General features: G+C 47.5%; 1 protein-coding gene across 10 annotated transcripts in view; it reads left to right on the top strand.

Annotated features, from left to right (window-relative positions):
- The window catches only part of ZDHHC3 (zDHHC palmitoyltransferase 3), a 55,722-nt gene that overhangs the window by 35,609 nt on the left and 1,301 nt on the right, over positions 1–18,812 (top strand). For 2 of the 10 annotated variants that reach the window (XM_081247683.1, XM_081247681.1), the window contains exons 4-6: positions 659–755; positions 1,420–1,501; positions 5,172–5,302. In XM_081247683.1, the coding sequence (XP_081103809.1) occupies positions 659–755; positions 1,420–1,501; positions 5,172–5,302 (310 nt within the window). Of the gene's footprint in view, positions 1–658; positions 756–1,419; positions 1,502–1,609; positions 1,706–5,171; positions 5,303–7,761; positions 9,519–9,716; positions 11,473–18,812 lie in introns of those variants that run through there. The other 8 variants (XR_014016972.1, XM_081247685.1, XR_014016971.1 and 5 more) reach the window with 8 other exon arrangements.

The raw sequence follows: 18,812 nt of genomic DNA on the forward strand, positions 1-18,812 counted from the left end.
AAAGCTTCAAACAGTCTCAGTCCAAAAATTATCCCAGAACAAGTTAGTAATTTGCAAATTAGTGGGATTTCTGATCAACACTTAAGCTCAAATGACTTTTCTGCTGTTTTGGGCTAAGTGGATATTATCTTAGAGTTGAAAGGTCCTTAGAGGGGGACTTCCTGCTGCCATGTGAGGAACCACTCGTGACCCCACTCTGAACTCTTCTAGCACTCTCTCTGTCAGCCACACCCTGGGAGGTTCCCTGGTCAGGTTTTTGGTCTTTGGGGGGAAATTAGGAGCAGCTGTATCCCATCTCATCCTGTCAAGTTTTTGAAAGTGCTTCTTCTTTCTGTCTTCTCAGTAAACCAAATTCTCAGCCCACTGTTACCTCAGGAGAGCAGTCTCTTTCTCAGCCATGTCAGTTCCAGCCTGTTTTTATGTGAAACAAGATAAGAGGCCTTGGAGGTGGATAACTGTCTCAGTGTTTGGAATGATTGTGACCCTGGAGGTCCTGGCCCTGCCTTCCAAGCCCCTTGCAACACACATGCAGCAAAACATTGGGTGGCACCCTAGAGGCCCCTTGCCAGGAGTGGTGCAGCAGCACGGGTTTTGAGTCCCCTCGACCCTCCCGCCTCCGTGAGGACCCCCCTAAAGATCTGCCTTGCGGCTCTTTCAGTGTTTGTAAGCGGTGCATTCGGAAGATGGACCACCACTGTCCCTGGGTCAATAACTGTGTTGGCGAGAACAACCAGAAGTACTTCGTCCTGTTTACAGTAAGTCAGCTTCCGAATTCTGCCCCACCCTCTGTGAAGCAATGGAGAGCTCTGTTCCTTCGAAAATTGTCAGCACTCACAGTGTTCTTTGCTGCTGTTCAGAATAGTGCCTGGCCACACAGACCTCCACCTTTCTGCCAGAGCTCTCCTTGGTTCAGCAAGTGCCCGTTCCTGTGCCCTTCACTTGAGCATCTAGAAAATTGACCTAAGTTGATTAGCTATAAGCAAGGGCCTTGTTCTGGGCCTCCATGCCTAGTGTCCAACCTAAGTAGTTAAAGAAGGCGGCAACCCTCCCTCAGCTGCAGGTAGGCAGAGTGTATCTAGCCTGAGGGCTGGAGGGGCCAATGGCAGTCAGCGCCCTGACCTTTCAAGTGAGGAGCAGCAGCCGGCCTGGAGCCCCCAGGACAGCCCAGGTCACACCTGGTGACACGTGCTTGTTTCTGTTCTTGTCCCACACGCTCCCAGTGAATGGCCGCTCACCTCAGACCCAGGGCTGGGGGTGGGGGACCAGTGGGGAAATCACCAGATGCCTCTCTGGCCCCCCTCCTGCTCAGCCCTCAGCCTAAGTGTTCCTGAATGGGAGGTTCCGAGCACCCCGTCCCGGGAGCCTGCACGGCCAGAAGGTTCTCACAACAATGGCGTCTGCACTGCTTTCCTGTTTCAGATGTACATAGCTCTCATTTCCTTGCACGCCCTCATCATGGTGGGATTCCACTTCCTGCATTGCTTTGAAGAAGATTGGACAAGTGAGTATGTGCCAGGGCTTCCCTCCTTAATGCAGGGGGGTGCGTGACCCAAGCAGGGTGGGCTCTCTGTTTCTATCCTGGTGCCAGGGGCCAACCTCATTTTATTAGATCTCCTGCAAGCCTATGGACCTATCAGGGAAGAAACAGCAGAGGCCCGAATATCTCTTCATGAAAAAAAGCAGCCCCTTAAAGTCAGTTCCACAGGTAAGGTAGTGAGTTGGACAGACCCTCTAGCCTGAGTGGGCCCAGGGAAAATGCAGGCCCCCAGCAGGGCGGTGCATTCCCTGGAGTGGAGCTGTGCCTGCAGAGAGAGCTTTTGCTTCCATGTCTTTAAGTGAGGAGCTTTAATTGAAGGTCATTTTATTCCAACCTTGCAGAAATCCATTTTTAACTTTCTGGCTAGGACATGGACGGTTTTTGTTAATTTTTTTTTTTTTGTGGTGGTTGTTTTTTTAACTGCTTAATCACCAATTTACGTTAAGATTGTAGACAAATTCTTCCTGCTTTTGAAGTATCTCATTTAAATGTGCAAATGCTGAGGAAGGAACTCCAACCACAAGATTGCATAAATCCTGAGGGAAAAATATAGATGCTGAAAAAATAAATAAAATTTAAATTTTTTTAAAGAAGAATAAAAATAAGTTATAAGAAAACAATTTTTAATACAGTAGTCCCCCCTTATCTGCAGGGGATATGCTCCAAGACTCCCAGTGGAATGCCTGAAACCTCAGATAGTACAGAACCCTATATATACCGTGTTATTTCCTATACATACATACCTATGATGAAGTTTAATTTATAAATTAGGCGCAGTAAGAGAGTATCTGAATTGCGAGCATCACTGCCGTTGCATTTTGCGGCCATTATTAAGTAGAATAAGGGTTACTTGAACACAAGCACTGTGATACCACGGTAGTTGATTTGGTAACCGAGGTAGTAGGTAGCATATGCAGCATGGACATGCCGGACAAAGCAATGGTTCACGTCCCAGGTGGACAGAGCAAGATGGCGTGAGATTTCATCACGCCACTCAGAACAGTTTGTACTTTAAAACCTGTGGATTGTTTATTTCTGGAATTTTCCATTTAAGATTTTGCACTGAGGTTGACTACAGGTAAATGAAACTGCAGAAAGCAAAACCAAGGATAAGGGGAAGACTACTACAGATACTGGAGGAATTAAGAGAGACCACCTGCTGGGCTCCGTCTTTCACACATACATATGTGAGACACATCTTGAGCAGAAACATCGTATTTTCATTCTTTTTCCATTGATTGGTTCCCCTCTTCATTTCATCATTTTTTAGGAGCTTTGCTCTTCCTGCACACACTGACTTCTTAGGCTTTTTCTTGCTATTATTTCCCCCAGAACTTGTGAGGCTGTGAAAAGGACAGTATCTTTAGCTCCCAACCAGATATTAAGAGGCTTTCCCTGCCTCTGTAATTTGCATCTGCCCCCCTTCTACAGTAAGTCCGCTACATACGAACAAGTTCCATTCTGAGAGCGCTTTCCTAAGTCCAATTTGTTCATAAAGTCCAACAAGGTTAGCCTAGGTACCCAACTAACATAATCCAACTAACGTAATTGGACATGCGAACACACGTTCACATCTCTGAAAGTTCACAACTTGAAAGTTCGTATGTAGGGGACTTAGTGTATCTCCCCGGTCCTGCCCCCATCTCTGCCTGGCTTGACCTCATCTAGGGGAAGAGAAACCCCATGGGTATTAGTCACCTCAGGCTGCCATAACAAGACACCATAGACTGGGAAGCTTAAACATTTATTCCTTACAGTCTGGGAGGCTAGAAAGTCCAAGATCACGGTACCAACCAATTCCATTCCTGGTGAGGACCCTTTTCCTGGCTTGCGGACGGCCCTCTCCTCTTGTGTCCTCACATGGCAGAGAGAGAAAAGCAAGCTCTCTGGTGTCTCTTTTCATAAGATCACTAATTCTATCACGAGGGCCCTACCCTCATGACCTCTTCCAACCCTCATTACCTCCCAAGGGCCCTGGCTCCAAATAATATCACTTTGGGGGTTAGGGCCTCGGCATGTGAATTTCAGGGGGCGGTTCACAATTAGTCCATAACACCATGTCTCCCCATTTTCGTGACTGCCACAGTTCCAGCCCAAGCTAGAGAGGGGAAGGTCAGGCTGTTAGTGAGAGCTTATAGTCAGGAGTTGGTACAGGATCCATGCCCACCCTGTCTGCCTTGTCCTGCCCACCACCCTGACCAGCCCAGAAGCCAGGCAGGTACCTGCCCCAGCTGTGGCCACCCAGGGCCAGCCCGTCAGGCTGCTGGGCCACCCTAACCACACCCTGCCCATCAAGGAACCAAGAAGGGAAGTCATGTGGAGGTGTTAAGTTCTGAGGAGAATGTGGGGAGATAAGGCATTTAGACAAGATGCTCTTACCCTGCCACCCATTCAGTGCTGGTGTGTCTCTAAGCTCATTCCAGATTTATGTCCTTTTCCTCTTCTAACATTCCTGTGAGGGAGCTAGCAGGGCAGCTTAGAGGGGGCACTTACTCCCTGAATTCCCAAAGCCCAGTGGAGCCCAGCTCTGCCCTGCAGGATCAGACCCCTTCTGTCAGGAAAACAGGCAGAGCACTGGAAGAGCCAGAAACATGGGCCACGGCCCGGCTGTGACAGGCCCGGCAGCTGTTGGCAAGGGCAGGAGTCCTTGGGTAGTGAGTGCCAACCAAGGGGCCTGGACCAGTGCCACAAGTGGGGCCCCCGTCTCCCAAGGTGGTCCAGGGCTCTCCTGAGAAGCTGCCTTGATGGTGAAGAGCCAGAGAAGGGGTCCTCTGCCTGCTCACCCCCACCATCTCCCTCAGCACCCCTGCTTTTCAGTGGGCTGGGTTTCTGACTTAGACTCTGCTCAGACAAAGGATTCTGCTGCCTAAAACAAAACCACACATCTGGTCAAACCTCACTGCTCTCCAGTGGAGGGAGTAGAGGCCCGGAGAGGGACAAGGACTTGCCTCGGGTCACACCCAGGTCAGGATGGGGTCGTAGTAGGGGCCAGGGGAGTGAAAGTGTCTGCTCTGGGCCAGGTGGCTCTTGTGTCAGCTCCCCAGCTTCAGGACTGACTGTCTCAGGGATGCAGATGCTCCTGAGAGCGGGCCTTCCCCGTGGGGCTTACTGGGTCAGGCCAAGCCCCAGCACTTAGACTGCCCCCTGCCGAGCTTTAGATCCCACAGCCACTGAGTGATCCTCCAGACCTGCCTTTTCCTCTCACCTATGAGCAGATAGAGGCACAGGAATGCCCAGAAAACCCATGGCCAAACCAGGCCTGGACTGAGGCCCCTCCACCTGTGCAACCTGCGTTTTGCTCTCTGAGGAGAGGAGGGTCTCCCTGTGGTGTCATCAGGCCTTTGTGCCTCAGCTCTGAGTCCTTTCTGGTCCTTCCAGACTGTGCTGGGTACTGTGCTTGGCACCAGGATGCAGACACCCGTGCTGTCCGGGAAGAGGGACGGAGAGCAGGGAGTGGTGTGTGTGAGGGAGGGGAAGCCGGCAAGGTCCAGCCTCCTGAGGAGGGCTTTCCTGAGGGAGAGCTGGTGCGGCCAGGTGTGGGAGAGGACGGCCCCTGCCACGGCCTCGAAGCCAGAGAGGAGCCCTGGGGGTGGCGAGGGGCAGCCCTGAGCCCCACGTGTCCCTTCTCTTTCAGAGTGCAGCTCCTTCTCGCCACCCACCACAGTGATCCTCCTCATCCTCCTGTGCTTCGAGGGGCTGCTCTTCCTCATTTTCACATCAGTCATGTTTGGGACCCAGGTGCACTCCATCTGCACGGATGAGACGGTAAGCAAGCGGGCAGCCTGCTCACCGCCTACCTCCACAGCTGGGGTCGGGGGAGGGCTGCTTGCAGGCCAGACCTGGGAGCCCAGCGGCCAGGCCCTGGGTGTGCAGGGCACATTCCTCCATTTGCAGCGACTCAGGGTCTTCTTCCTCCCCACTTGGGACTGGCACTCACATCACACCAGGAATGGGGCCCCGCAGCCTCGGCCAAGGGTTCCCTTTTGTTACGAGCCCTTCCACCTTCCCGTGATGGTTCTGTCTTGTACACGGCTCTGGGTCGGGCATTCTGCTAGGCACTGGGATGCCCTTCCCATCCAGTGGCCACAGGCTTGGAGACAGGTGGTGGACAAAGGGCACCCTCACCCAGGTGGCACAGACAGGGTCGCCTTCCCAGAGAAGGTGCCTTCATGAACAAGTCCTGAGGGTGGAGTCAGGAGACAGCCCAGCTTGGGCCCCCAGAGCAGTGGGCAGTAAGGCCCGGCCCTGGTCCTCGTCTGCTGCCTTCTACCTGCCCCCACCTTACGCCCTGCTCACAGCTCCTTCTCTGGGAGCTTCAAAGCTGCTGGCTCGGCCAAGCTGGAGCCCATACCCCTGGTGCCACTGCCACTACCTCTCAACCTTCCTAAGGTGTCCAAAAGCCTCCAGGTGGTCAGTCCGTGGCTGTGATGTGGGCATTTCTTCCCTGTTCGGGTTTGGGGTCTGGGTAAGGGGCCCCAGGAGGAAGGGGCAGCCCTTAGCTCTGGGGTGAGGTCATGAGTCCGTCCTGGCTTCCCAAGGTCCCCTTCAGGTAGCAGCTCTCAACAATCATCTAGGGTTCTTTGGGGGAACTTTGGCCGATTGGGTAGTCAGCCTTAGATGGAGGCTCGTAGGAAGACTCAGTTGTTGCTGCTGCTGCTGAGGCCCCATTCCTGTGGGTGTGGAAATTCAGCATGTGGAGAAGGACGATGCTGCCGGCTGCCAAGGCACCACCATTTGGATCTGCGGCAATTCCCCATGGTTTAGAAGGTTGGGTGCCTCTCGGCACCTTTTCTCTTTTATAAGCATTCATATCATTATAAAAGAGTGTCTGCAAAAATAGTAGCCAATGGTGTAGATCCAGCTGTGTATCCATGCAGTAAATGTGACAGACTTCTCTGCGTAAGACCTGCAGGGAACCCAGAGGTGACTATCTGGCCCTACCCGCTGTTGGGACACCCCCCAGGCCACGCAAGCCATGGTCTGGGGGAGCTGGAGGGAAAACTCTCATGGCCCTGGTCCTAGTTGCTCTTCCCCCTCAAGGGTATTCCTAAAGAGAGTCACACTGAAAGGAAAGGACAAAGAAGCCAAGGGCCTGCAGCTCATGGGAAAGGGCAACTTGCCCTTGGCCTGTATTGTCCCAGGGCCCTAGGCTGTGAACCTAGGTGTCTGACGGACACCTGTTTGGGACGCATAGGAGAGCCAGGAGGGCCCATGACCTCCCACTGCCCAGACTCAGACTGGGCTGTCCCCTCAGGCCCCACCCCTGCTCCTCCACCTCACAGAGACCACAGCAGACAGACCCCTGGCCAGGCTCCTGCCAGGCTGCTTCTCCCCTGTCTTCCAGCCCCACCCGCTGACCACCTCCTTCAGGAGAAGGGAAAAGGGAGGGATCAGCCTGCTCCCCCAGGCCACATTTTTCTTGCGAGACTTGGCCAGGGGGTCGTGCGGGCTCTGTGACAACTGCTGAGGTGGCCTTGGGTCACACTTCTCCCCAAAGGAGCACAGGAAGGCCTTTGCCGGGACTGAGGCTGAGGCTGAGCGGTCTGTCCGTGCGGCCCTTCTAACCTATACTAATCCCTCTCCTTCCTCCTCTGTGGTGACCTCTCCCTCCTGTTCCACCTCCTCCACTGTGCCTCGCCAGTCCCGCTAAGCAGGGGGCTCCTTGGCCTCTCAGGCTGGGGGGCCTAACAGCACCAGAGCTGGTCCTTTGACCTGGTTCTTTTTTTTGTCTGCAAAGTGGTCATAGTAGCTTCAGACTTACCATGAACCGATCCCAAATTAACGGCCGTCCTTGGCTATCGTGATCTCAAGCTCCCCGCCAGCTGAGGCTTCCTGCGCCCCAGCCTTCACATTGTTCCCCCCCACACAGCTCAGAACCAGGCCTGAAGCGCCTCTGTAGACCCAGCAAGGACTCACTTAACAAAACACTGGATTGCACAACTAGGAACAGTGGCTTAGGGGCCTGCTGACTTTGCTCATTTGTCCCTTCCTTCCTGGAGGGACTTATACATGCGTGCCTATATGCCCCCCCCCCAAAAAAAATTATGAATTTTTTCTTTAGCACTTTTTATGAGAGAAAGAGAAGAAAAATGTACTATGTAGATAAGCTTCATGGCTTTAAAAAGGAAGCATTTACTCCATTCACCTCGAGCTAATGGATATCTCTCCCCCAAAACCACAGCAGTAAAGTGCTTGACTGAAAGTATGATTGTTCTTGTTTTCAGGGAATAGAACAATTGAAAAAGGAAGAGAGAAGATGGGCTAAAAAAACAAAATGGATGAACATGAAAGCCGTTTTTGGCCACCCCTTTTCTCTAGGCTGGGCCAGCCCCTTTGCCACGCCAGACCAAGGGAAGGCAGACCCGTACCAGTATGTGGTCTGAAGGACCCCTGACCAGCATTGCCACTCAGACACAAACCACATCCCAGCACTACCATCCAATCTGTTCTCATGAACGTTTAAACCGAAAAAGCAAAACAACTACTCTAAAACATTTTTTTTAATGTCTCAAGTAAAATGGCTGAACATTGCAGAGAAAAAAAAAATGTCCCCATGTTTTATTTTTAAAAGATCATCCTTTCTATTTTTTTGGTGACCGAAGCTGCTTTTCTTTTTTCCTTTTTAAAATCACTTCTCTGATCTCTGGTTTCCTCTCTGCTGTCTGTCTGGCATGACTAATGTGGAGGGCGCTGTCTCCAGGCCATGCCCCCTTGTACTAACTGAGTCGTGACGCTTGTGCGTGGATGGACCGGCCTGGACACCTGTTTGGGACGCATAGGAGAACCAGGAGGGCCCATGACCTCCCACTGCCCAGGAGGCAGTGGCGAGCACCCAAATGGGAGTTAAAACCTCACCGAAGATGGATGCTTACTCCTTGTGACCTGAGAGGGCCAGGATCAGGGCTGGAGCCCTTAAAAGGGTCCTTGACACAGTGGCCTCATCCCCCATATGAACACGATTCGCCTCCTAATTCACAAAATCAATTGCCTGCCTTGTACTTTATGGGCTCTGGGTGTGTAGAATGACTTGTGGGGTGGGGGATGGAGATGAAAGGGGTCTTATTTGTATTCTGAATCACCAGTTATATTCCAACTCCTGAGTATTTGGAAGAATGTGAAGAAGTTTTTCCAGTTCCAAATGCCTTATACAATCAAAAGAAGAAGAAAATGACCCAGCTTCAGGCGAGCTACATTTCCCTAGTTAACGTTTGCTTCTTCTCTGACCTCCCCACCTCCCTCCCTCTCCTAGCGAGGTGTCGGTTAAGCAGTGTTATTGCCAAGTGAAACAGCCTCAGCTCCACTGTCAACCCCTTCTTCCTCATTTTGTAAATCCCTGCAGTGGGTTTACTTTCTGACATTTTAGACCGATAAATGTGCACATACCCATGTCTTGTCTGTATTTTAACCTGGGAGACCATTATCCTGCATGGGCTGACCGTGATGCAAGGGCAACATTACAGCCAAACATTTTAAAGTTGAGAGATGGCCATCCATCCACTGGAATCGGCAGACACACCTAAGCCTGTGGCGCCGAAACTGAGTAGCTTTTCCATTTGCATACTTGTGTGTTGAGTCTCATTTGAAGGAGGAAGGGCCTGAAGACAGTGGCGGGAGGTGAGGGGACAGGGAGTACGCATCAAATGCAGAGGTCGCAAATCCGAATACCATCTCAACATGGATTTGTTTTTTTAAGCGATCACCACAAACCTTTTTTTATCTTTTGCTTGGGGTGGGTTTGGGGTGAGGTTTATTAAATCAGCCCTGGGTGGGGAGAGACTTCATCTAGCTATATGATCTTTCAGAAAAGTAAGTGGAACATGCTGCCTCTTTTCAATTCTGTCAGTGCTTCCACATGGAAACAAAATGCAATAAAATTTTTCCAAAACCTGTTCTGGCTGAGCTCCCTTCCCTCACAGTGTTACCCCTCAGGGAGAGCCGATTGTCCAGTCAACGTGAGTGTGCTATGTTTGGGCATTTCTTTCATTGCTTTTAAAGGACATGTATGCATGCTCTCTCTCTTGAATGAGGTTTCTATTGCGTCGCCACTAAAGGACAGCCCCGTCTTGGACAAGGTGCCCCCACCAGGCCTCTCTCCTCTGGCTCTTTCTGCTGCCTGAGTCCCTTCTCTTATGCTTGTGGGCTCCCAGTTGCTACAGAAAAACTCATCATGTCTGTGGAGTTTGCTTCTAGGGTTGGGCCTGGGAGAGAGACCCATTTTCTTCTGCCCACCCAGCAGAAAGCAAAGTCGAGCCAGAGGAAATCACTGGAAGCTTCCACGCACGCCCTGGGACATCGCTTTGAGGAGCTCTTCACCACGCCTCGGATGTTTAACCAAGGAACCCTGTGACCTTTCCTAAGTCAGTTAACTTCGACCTGCCTCTGCTGTGCTATTTACGCCATGGTCAAGGCTTCGATCTGGGCTTTTTTTTTTAATGCTGCTTTTAAATCTACTTTATAGCATTTGTTTCCCATGTGCTTTCAGAAGGGAGAGTAGGACTCAGGGAATATTTTTAAGTATTTGTATGCCTCAGAATACCCCATCTTCAAGGGCATTTTTTTAAGTGACCCAAGTTGGTTCTTCCTCCCATGGAATTTCTAAGGAATACAGTAGATAGTGCTGAAGATGTATTGAATTTTTTTCAAATCCTAAAAATAGAAACTCATCATTTGTACCTAAGCATACCACGTATATCTTTCCCAGAGGGAGAGCCTCCTTCCGACGTCCTGTATGATTCTGTCTGGGTTTTTATGAGCCCTTTGTCTGAAAGAATGAATTTTCCCCAGTTCTCAAGCTAGAGTGAAATGCTGTACTCAGAACATAGGAATAGCCCCAAATTCTCTGTGTTCTTCCTATTTCATCTTGTTGAGATGGAGAATGTTTTGCCAGGAGCACAATGACTAAGGAATGTGGCTGTCCTCTGCAGCATAGTGACAGGAAGAAACAGGCATCCCCGAGCCCTCCTCAGTATTCCCAGACGTCTGGTGAAGGAGGACACCTCTACACAAAGGCAGACCTAGCCTTTTGCTTCGGCACAGGAATCCTGACAGCACTGAATGGTGTGTGCGTGGGAAAATGAGACAGTAGAAGCCACAGTCTTTCAGAATGTGGGCTCTGAGGAGTGGAAAGGAAAAATAAAGAGGAAGGTGACTTGGCCAGTTGGATTAGGTGACTCCTTCCTGCCTGTCAACTTCCTGTTTGTGTTCGTAGCAACCAGACTGACCATGCAGAAGGCTTAGGAGCAAACAAATCTATGCATATTTGCATGGGCTTGGTGATGTCATGCACAAAATGGATTCGGGTAGAAATGTATGTGCTACGTCTTCTTTTAATCATACCATTTCATCTTTGTAATACTTTTTCCTTGGAAGAACCCAAAGCGAGGCATGTTGAGTTACCAGCTTTTAAAATCCACCTTCCTGGGGGCTTCCCTGGTGGCGCAGTGGTTGAGAGTTTGCCTGCCAATGCAGGGGACATGGGTTCGAGCCCTGGTCTGGGAAGATCCCACATGCCGCGGAGCAACTAGGCCCGTGAGCCACAACTACTGAGCCTGCGCATCTGGAGCCTGTGTTCCTCAACAAGAGAGGCCGCGACAGTGAGAGGCCCGTGCACCGCGATGAAGAGTGGCCCCCGCTCGCCGCAACTAGAGAAAGCCCTCGCACAGAAATGAAGACCCAACACAGCCATAAATAAATTAACAAACAAACAAACAAGCCACCTTCCTGATGAGATAGGTTAAGCAATGTTTATTAAACACTTACTTGAGGTTGGCATCACACAGAAACCCCAGACTGGGCTGGGCTCTCCCAGCTAGGCCAATGGGTTTTACGTTTTTCTCACTTCAAAACTTGTAGTGCATAAGCCTCCAGGGTGAGCCAGCCAGTAGAAGTGAGGGGTTCCAACCTTAAAGGGGACCTTAGTTGTCAAAGATACGTGAAGAGGGGCTTCCCTGGTGGCGCAGTGGTTGAGAGTCCACCTGCTGATACAGGGGACACGGGTTCGTGCCCCGGTCCGGGAAGATCCCACATGCTGCGGAGCGGCTGGGCTCGTGAGCCATGGCCGCTGAGCCTGCGCGTCCGGAGCCTGTGCTCCGCAACAGGAGAGGCCACAACAGTGAGAGGCTTGCGTACCACAAAAAAAAAAAAAAAAAAAAAAAAAAAAAAAAAAAAGATACGTGAAGAGAAGAAGATTTTACTAGATTCCCTCTTGCGAATCTTGCTGAGGATGTACTGAGGCAGTGCACCTCAAAGTGTGGTCCATAGACCAGCAACATCCTCATCACCTGGGGACTTATTAGAGACGAAGATTCTCAGGCTCCATTCCAGACCTGCTGAATCAGAAACTCTGAGGGGGTGGGGTGGCAGTGATCTGGATTTTCACAGCCCTCCAGTTGATGGTGACACGTTGAAGTCTGAGGATCCACTTGGGGCTTGCAGGGGTTGCACAAAGCCCTGCTGATTAAGCGATCCTGTGTGCTGCGGGGCTCAGTGTGGTGCTGGGTGGGCTGTGCCCACTGTGAGCCCCTCTTCCCTCATAACCAGCGGCCTCCCCAGCCAATAAATGCTGAGAAAACAAGGAAAGTATTTGTTTGAAGGAGAGCCAAACTGTTAGTCTGTCCAGCAATCTTTCTGCACATCTTATCTGGCCAACTGGTTTCTGGACCGAGGGGTCCTTTGGGTGAAGAACCATCCCAAAAAGAGATGAGACAGAGTGAAGCCAGGGTCCTCCCAGTGGGAGCGGTGGCCAGTGAGTGATTAGAGCCTGGCGCGACCACGCACATGAATGTCCTGGCCTTTGGTTTCCATCTGTGGACCTCAACACCCATGTGGCTTTTTCTTGTATCTTTTAAATACATATCTGCCTGAGAATCACCTAACAAAGGATAAAGGATTCACAGTGAAACAAAAACAAGCCACTGACGAGTCTACTCTCCCAAACCAAAGACTTCATTCCCCCACCACGCTTCCTCAAGAAAAAATCATTAATGACTTGAGCCTCATGATTACCCTAGCAAAGCTCACTCAAAGAGTGAGTCCCAGGGATCCCTCATCTGCGCGCACGGGAGCTGATGACGCCGATCCAAAGAATTATGAAAAGCGTTGCAGAATAGTGTTTGCAAAAACCTTCGGGGGGAAGACACGTGCTCTGACATGGACATAAAGGATGCCCTGAATTTCTGCAGCTGAGGTCATGGGGTGATGGGGCCTTGGGTCCTGGCCTCAGTCTTTGGTTCAAATCCCTGCTCAGCTACTTCCTTCCTGTGTGACCTTAGGCAGTAATTTACTTAAGCCTCAGTTTTCTCGTCTGTAAAATCAGGGAGATAATCTAAATCCCAAAATTGGTGTGACGATTCAAAGAGAGAAATGAATGTAAATGTTAGGATGGTGTCTGGCACGTTGTATGGCTTTAGGGAATGTTAGCTATGTTGAAGCTGTACTTTCAGACCATGTGCACAACTGTTCATGATGTGTGAGATCAGTGTATTGGTTTGCAACAGAATTTTTTTAAAGAAATAAAAAATAATGCATTACACCTTGTAAAATATGTATTGTTTCATGAAACTTCGGGGAAGGGGTGTGCGCGCGCGTGCTTGTATGCAACAGAAGAGTATTTCCTATTGTGGGCTGCACTAAAAAGATGTGAAACCACTGATGAGGAGAGAGTTGTCTGGCCATCTCTGAGGAGGACACATTTGCATAAGCTGCAGCACCTCCGACTTTCTACGTCTGAGATGCAGGGAGCAGGGGGACCTCCTGCTCTTGCTCCGTGGGCCTTAGCTGAGTCCTTACAGAGCATGTGCCCGGGTCTCTGCCTCCTGGGGAGCCGTAGTCCTGGTACATTCATTTTGGGGCATTCGTGAGTTTGTTTATAGGTCACAGCTCATGTGTCACCCAGGGAGACCAGGCCCAAAAGGCCCAAGTCACACACTCCCTGCAAGAGGTGCTGGTTTAGGCTGTTGCCCACTTACCGGGGATCAACCATTCTTGTCTGCATGAGCCTAAAGTGGGTATCATTGCTGCCTCCGCAAACCTCCAGCTTAAGAACTCTGCCTTCAGGATGCCTTTATATCCACACAGAACTCAAAATTGAGTCCTACCAGGAAAAAGAAACCCCACTGGCTCCTCCTGAACCTGAGGGTCCAGACCCTCAGCCTTTCTTATGCATCAGATTCGTTTGGAATATTTTCTCCTCTTCAGACCCAGAGCTGACACTCCTGGATGTTTACTTAACTGCTGAGGAGGTTCATCTGGTGGGCAGGCCAGGCTCCATCTGGAACATTTTTACGAGCTTGCTGAGGAGGTTGAGTAGAGACCAAGAGTGCTCTTCTGGGAACACGCCACCACAGGGGAAAATCATCATCCTGTGGGCTCTCTTTTTTTTTTTTAATTAAAAAAATTTTTTTTATTGAAGTATGGTTGATGTACAATATTATATGTTACAATATTTGATTGAAAAATTTTAAAGGTTATACTCCATTTATAATTATTATAAAATATTGGCTATATTCCCTATGTTGTACAATATATCCTTGTAGCTTATTTTATACAGAACAGTTTGTACCTTTAATAACTTACTCCTATATCGCCCCTCATCTTTTGCCTCTCCCGACTGGTAACCACTAATTTGTTCTCTATATCTGTGAGTCTGCTTCTTTTTTGTTTTATTCACTGGTTTTTTGTATTTTTTAGATTCCACATAGAGGTGATATCATACAGTATTTGTCTTTCTCTGTCTGACTTATTTCACTTAGCATAATACCCATCCATGTTGTTGCAAATGGCAAAAGTTCTTTTCTTTATGGCTGAGTAATATTCCATTGTATATATATACCACATCTTCTTTATCCATTCACCTGTTGACGTACATTTAGGTTGCTTCCATGTCTTGGCTATTGTAAATAGCACTGCTTTGAACATTGCGGTAACTTTTTGAATCAATGTTTTTGTTTCTTTCAGATATATATCCAGGAGTGGAATTGCTGGGTCATATGGTAGTTATATTTTTAGTTTTTTGAGAAACCTCCATACTGTTTTCCACAGTGGTTTCACCAATTTACATTCCCACCAACAGTGCATAAGTGTTCCCTTTTCTCCACATCCTTGTTAACATTTGTTATCTGTACTGTTTTCGATGATAGCCAGTCTTACAGGTGATATTATAGTTTTGATTTGCATTTCTCTGATGATTAGTGATGTTGAGCATCTTTTCACATGCCTGTTGGTCATCTGCATGTCCTCTTTGGAGATCTGTCTATTCAGGTCTTCTGCCCATTTTTTAAGCAGCTTGTTTGTTTGTTGATACTGAGTTGTATGAGCTGTTTATATATTTTGAATATTAACCCTTCATCGGTCATATAATTTGAAAATATTTTCTCCCATTCTGTAGATCATCTTTGTTTTGTCGATGGTTTCCTTTGGTATGCAAAAGTGTTTAAGGTTAATTAGGTCTCATTTGTTTATTTTTGCTTTTATTTCCTTTGCTCTAGGAGACAGATCCAAAATTTTATTGCTACGATTTATGGCACAGAGTGTTCTGCCTATGTTTTCCTCTAGGAGTTTTATGGTTTCTGGTCTTACATTTAGGTCTTTAATTTATTTTGAGTGTATTTTGTATATGGTGTTAGCGAATGTTCTAATTTCATTCTTTTATGGGTGGCTGTCCAGTTTTACCAGCACCACTTATTGAAGAGACTATCCTTTCTCCATTGTATATTCTTGCCTCCTTTGTTTTGGATTATTTTTCCAAAAATGTGTGGGTTTATTTCTGGGCTCTCTATTCTGTTCCATTGATCTGTTTGTTTTTTGTGCCAGTACCATACTGTTTTGATTACTATAGCTTTGTAGTATAGTCTGAAGTTAGAGAGCATGATTCCTCCAGCTCTGTTCTTCTTTCTCATGATTGTTTTGGCTATTCTGGGTCTTTAGTGGTTCCATACAAATTTAAAAATTATTTGTTCTAGTTCTGTGAAAAATGCCGTTGGTATTTTGATAGGGATTCCGTTGAATCTGTAGATTGTCTTGGGTAGTGTGGTCATTTTAACAATATTAATTCTTCCAATATAAGAACATGATATATCTTTCCATCTGTGTTGTCCTGTGGGCTCTTTTGCTTCATTTCCCTCTGCAGCTTTTCTCTGCCTTTGAGTGAGGATTTGCAGTAGGATTGAAAATGCATTGGGCAGAGTGAACACACCAGTTCTCATCCTGGTTCTGAGGCACAACCAGCAGGATGAGCTTCAGCCGCTGTCACAGCCTCTCAGAACCCCTGTCTTCCCCTATAACGAGTGTTAGTACTAACACCCACCTCCTCTCAGGGTGGTTGTAAGGACCCACAGTCACGGCTTTGAGTGAGCTCAGTCAGTGCAGACCCAGCCAGTCTGTCATTTCTGGGTGTCCCCTCTGTAGCCTGGTCTGCCACGTGGCCATATCCCAGCACCCCTGCAGTCATGGTTAGAACGCCTCTCTCAACAGGCTGCGAATGATCAACCAGGAAGGGAACCCAGAATCCCCAAAGCCAGTCACTCAGCTGGCCATTGCTGCTCCCACCAAGGAGGGAGGCCTGGTGAGGGGTCGGACCGTGAATAGCATAGCATCTTGTGCCCCAGACCCACGTGAGGTTCCCTCAAGAGTTGTGTCAATAAGGTCCATTTTCTGAAACAGCTTTTCTGTTCTGATTATAAAAGTCACACCTGCTTCTTGGTGAAAACTTGGAACATGTGGGAAGTCTACAGAGATAAATCAAATCTAAAATCCCATCCCCAGGACTTCCCTGGCGGTGCAGTGGTTAAGAACCTGCCTGCCAATGCAAGGGACACAGGTTCGAGCCCTGGTCCAGGAAGATCCCACATGCCGTGGAACAACTAAGCCCCTGTGCCATAACTACTGAGCCTGCACTCTAGAGCCTATGTGCCACAACTACTGAGCCCACGTGCTGCAACTATTGAAGCCTGGGTACCTAGAGCCCGTGCTTCGCAACAAGAGAAGCCACTGCAATGAGAAGCCTACATGCTACAATGAAGAGTAGCCCCCACTTGCTGCAACTAGAGAAAGCCCGCGCGCAGCAACAAAGACCCAACTCAGCTGATTAATTAATTAATTAAAAAAAATAAAATCCTACCCCCAAATCCCAGGTTCCACAATGATGTCAGGTGCAACTTTGCTTTCTTCCCTTGTCACCACGTGGACAGGACTTTCCAGTGTATGTAAAACTGTATTGATGCCACTTTTTTAAAAAATTTTATTGAAGTATAGTTGACTTACAATGATGTGTTAATTTATGCTGTTCAGCAAAGTGATTCAGTTATACATATATATATATATATATATTCTTTTTCACATTCTTTTCCATTGTGATTTATCACAGGATATTGAATATAGTTCCCTGTGCTATACAATAGGACTTTGTTGTTTATCCATTCTATATATAATAGTTTGCATCTACTAATCCCAAACTCCCAATCCTTCCCTCTCCCACCTCCCCTCCCCCTTGTCAACCACAAGTCTGTTCTCTGTGTCTGTGAGTCTGTTTCTGTTTCTTAGATATGTTCATTTGTGTTATAGTGTAGTCTCCACATTTAAGTGATACTATATGGTATTTGTCTAGGTCCATCCATGTAGCTGCAAATGGCATTATTTCATTCTTTTATATGGCTGAGTAGTATTCCATTGTGTGTGTGTGTGTGTGTGTGTGTGTGTGTGTGTGTGTGTATGTGTATATCTCCCCACCACATCATCTTTATCCATTCATCTGTTGATGGACATTTAGGTTGTTTCCATGTCTTGGGTATTGTAAATAGTGCTTCTTTGAATATAGGGGTTCATGTATCTTTTCAAATTATAATTTTGTCTGGGTATATGCCCAGGAGTGGGATTGCTGGATCGTATGGCAGCTCCATTTTTAGTTATTTGAGGAACCTGCATACTGTTTTCCATAGCAGGCATTGGTACGTTTTCCATACCAATTTATATTCCCACCAGCAGTGTAAGAGGATTCCCTTTTCTCCACACTCTCTCCAGCATTTATTTGTAGACTTTTTGATGATGGCCATTCTGACCAGTGTGAAGTGGTACCTCACTGTAGTTTTTATTTTCATTTTTCTAATAATTAGCGATGATGAGCATCTTTTCATGTGCCTACTGGCCATCTATATGTCTTCTTTGGAGGAATGTCTATTTAGGCCTTCTGCCAATTTTTCGATTGGGTTCTTTGTTTTTTGTTGTTGAGTTGTATGAGCTGTTTGTATATTTTGAAAATTAGGCCCTTGTCGTTGATGCCACTTTTAATAACTGCATAGTGTTCTGCTTTATAGAATAATTTACTTAGCCATCGTTATTGGACATTTTGATTGTTTCCAACTTCTCATTATTAATCCGTGTTCAAGACTGTATTGCATAAATCGTGTCTCAGATTTTTCTTAGCTTTATATTGAGAAATAATTTCAGACTTAACAAAACAAAATAGTAAAAATAGTACAAAGAGCTCCCATATGCCTTTCAATCAGTCTTTCCAAATGTAAACATTTTATAAAACCATAACACAAATATAAAAACCTGGAAATTTACTGATACAATACCATTAACTAATCTATATACTTTACTGAGAGTTCTCCAGTTGTCCCACTAGTATCGTTCTCTGTTCCAGGATGCCACATTGCATCATTTGTCCTGTGTATTTAGTTCCTCCTCAGTCTTTCTCTGTCTTTCATGAACCTGATCCTCTTTCTAGTTGAGGTTAAAGTCACATCACATAAAAGCAACCATTTTAAAGTGTGTGGTTCAGTGGCATTTAGTACGTTCATAATATTGTACAACCACCACTTCTGTCTGGTTCCAAAACAAGTTCATCAGACTTTGATCCTGTTGAAGATTATTATCCTGTTGAAGATATTCTGTAGAATATCCTGACATCTGCATTTGTTTGATGTTTTCTCATAATTAGATTGAGATTATGCCTTTTGGGCAGGAAAACCAGTGAAGTGATGTTCTGTCCTTCTTGGGGCACCATATCCGAGGGCACGTGATGTTGATACATTTCATTATTGGTGATGTTAACTTCAATTTGGTTAAAGTTATATCTGCAAAGTTTCCTTACTGTAAAGGTACTGTTCTACCCTCGGTAATTAGGAAGTATCTTATGAGGAGATACTTTGAGATCAGGTTCTTTAACCTACCATTTTTCCAAAAGCCAAGAAACTTGAACCTCTGAGATGGTGTGGGAAGAAAGAGTGGTGGAGAGGAACTGGCCCAGGTGTGGCCAGATCTCAGTCTGTGCGTGTAT

The sequence above is a fragment of the Mesoplodon bidens genome (genome assembly GCF_964165515.1).
Source record: "Mesoplodon bidens genome assembly, chromosome: 10".
Taxonomy (NCBI): Eukaryota; Metazoa; Chordata; class Mammalia; order Artiodactyla; family Ziphiidae; genus Mesoplodon; species Mesoplodon bidens.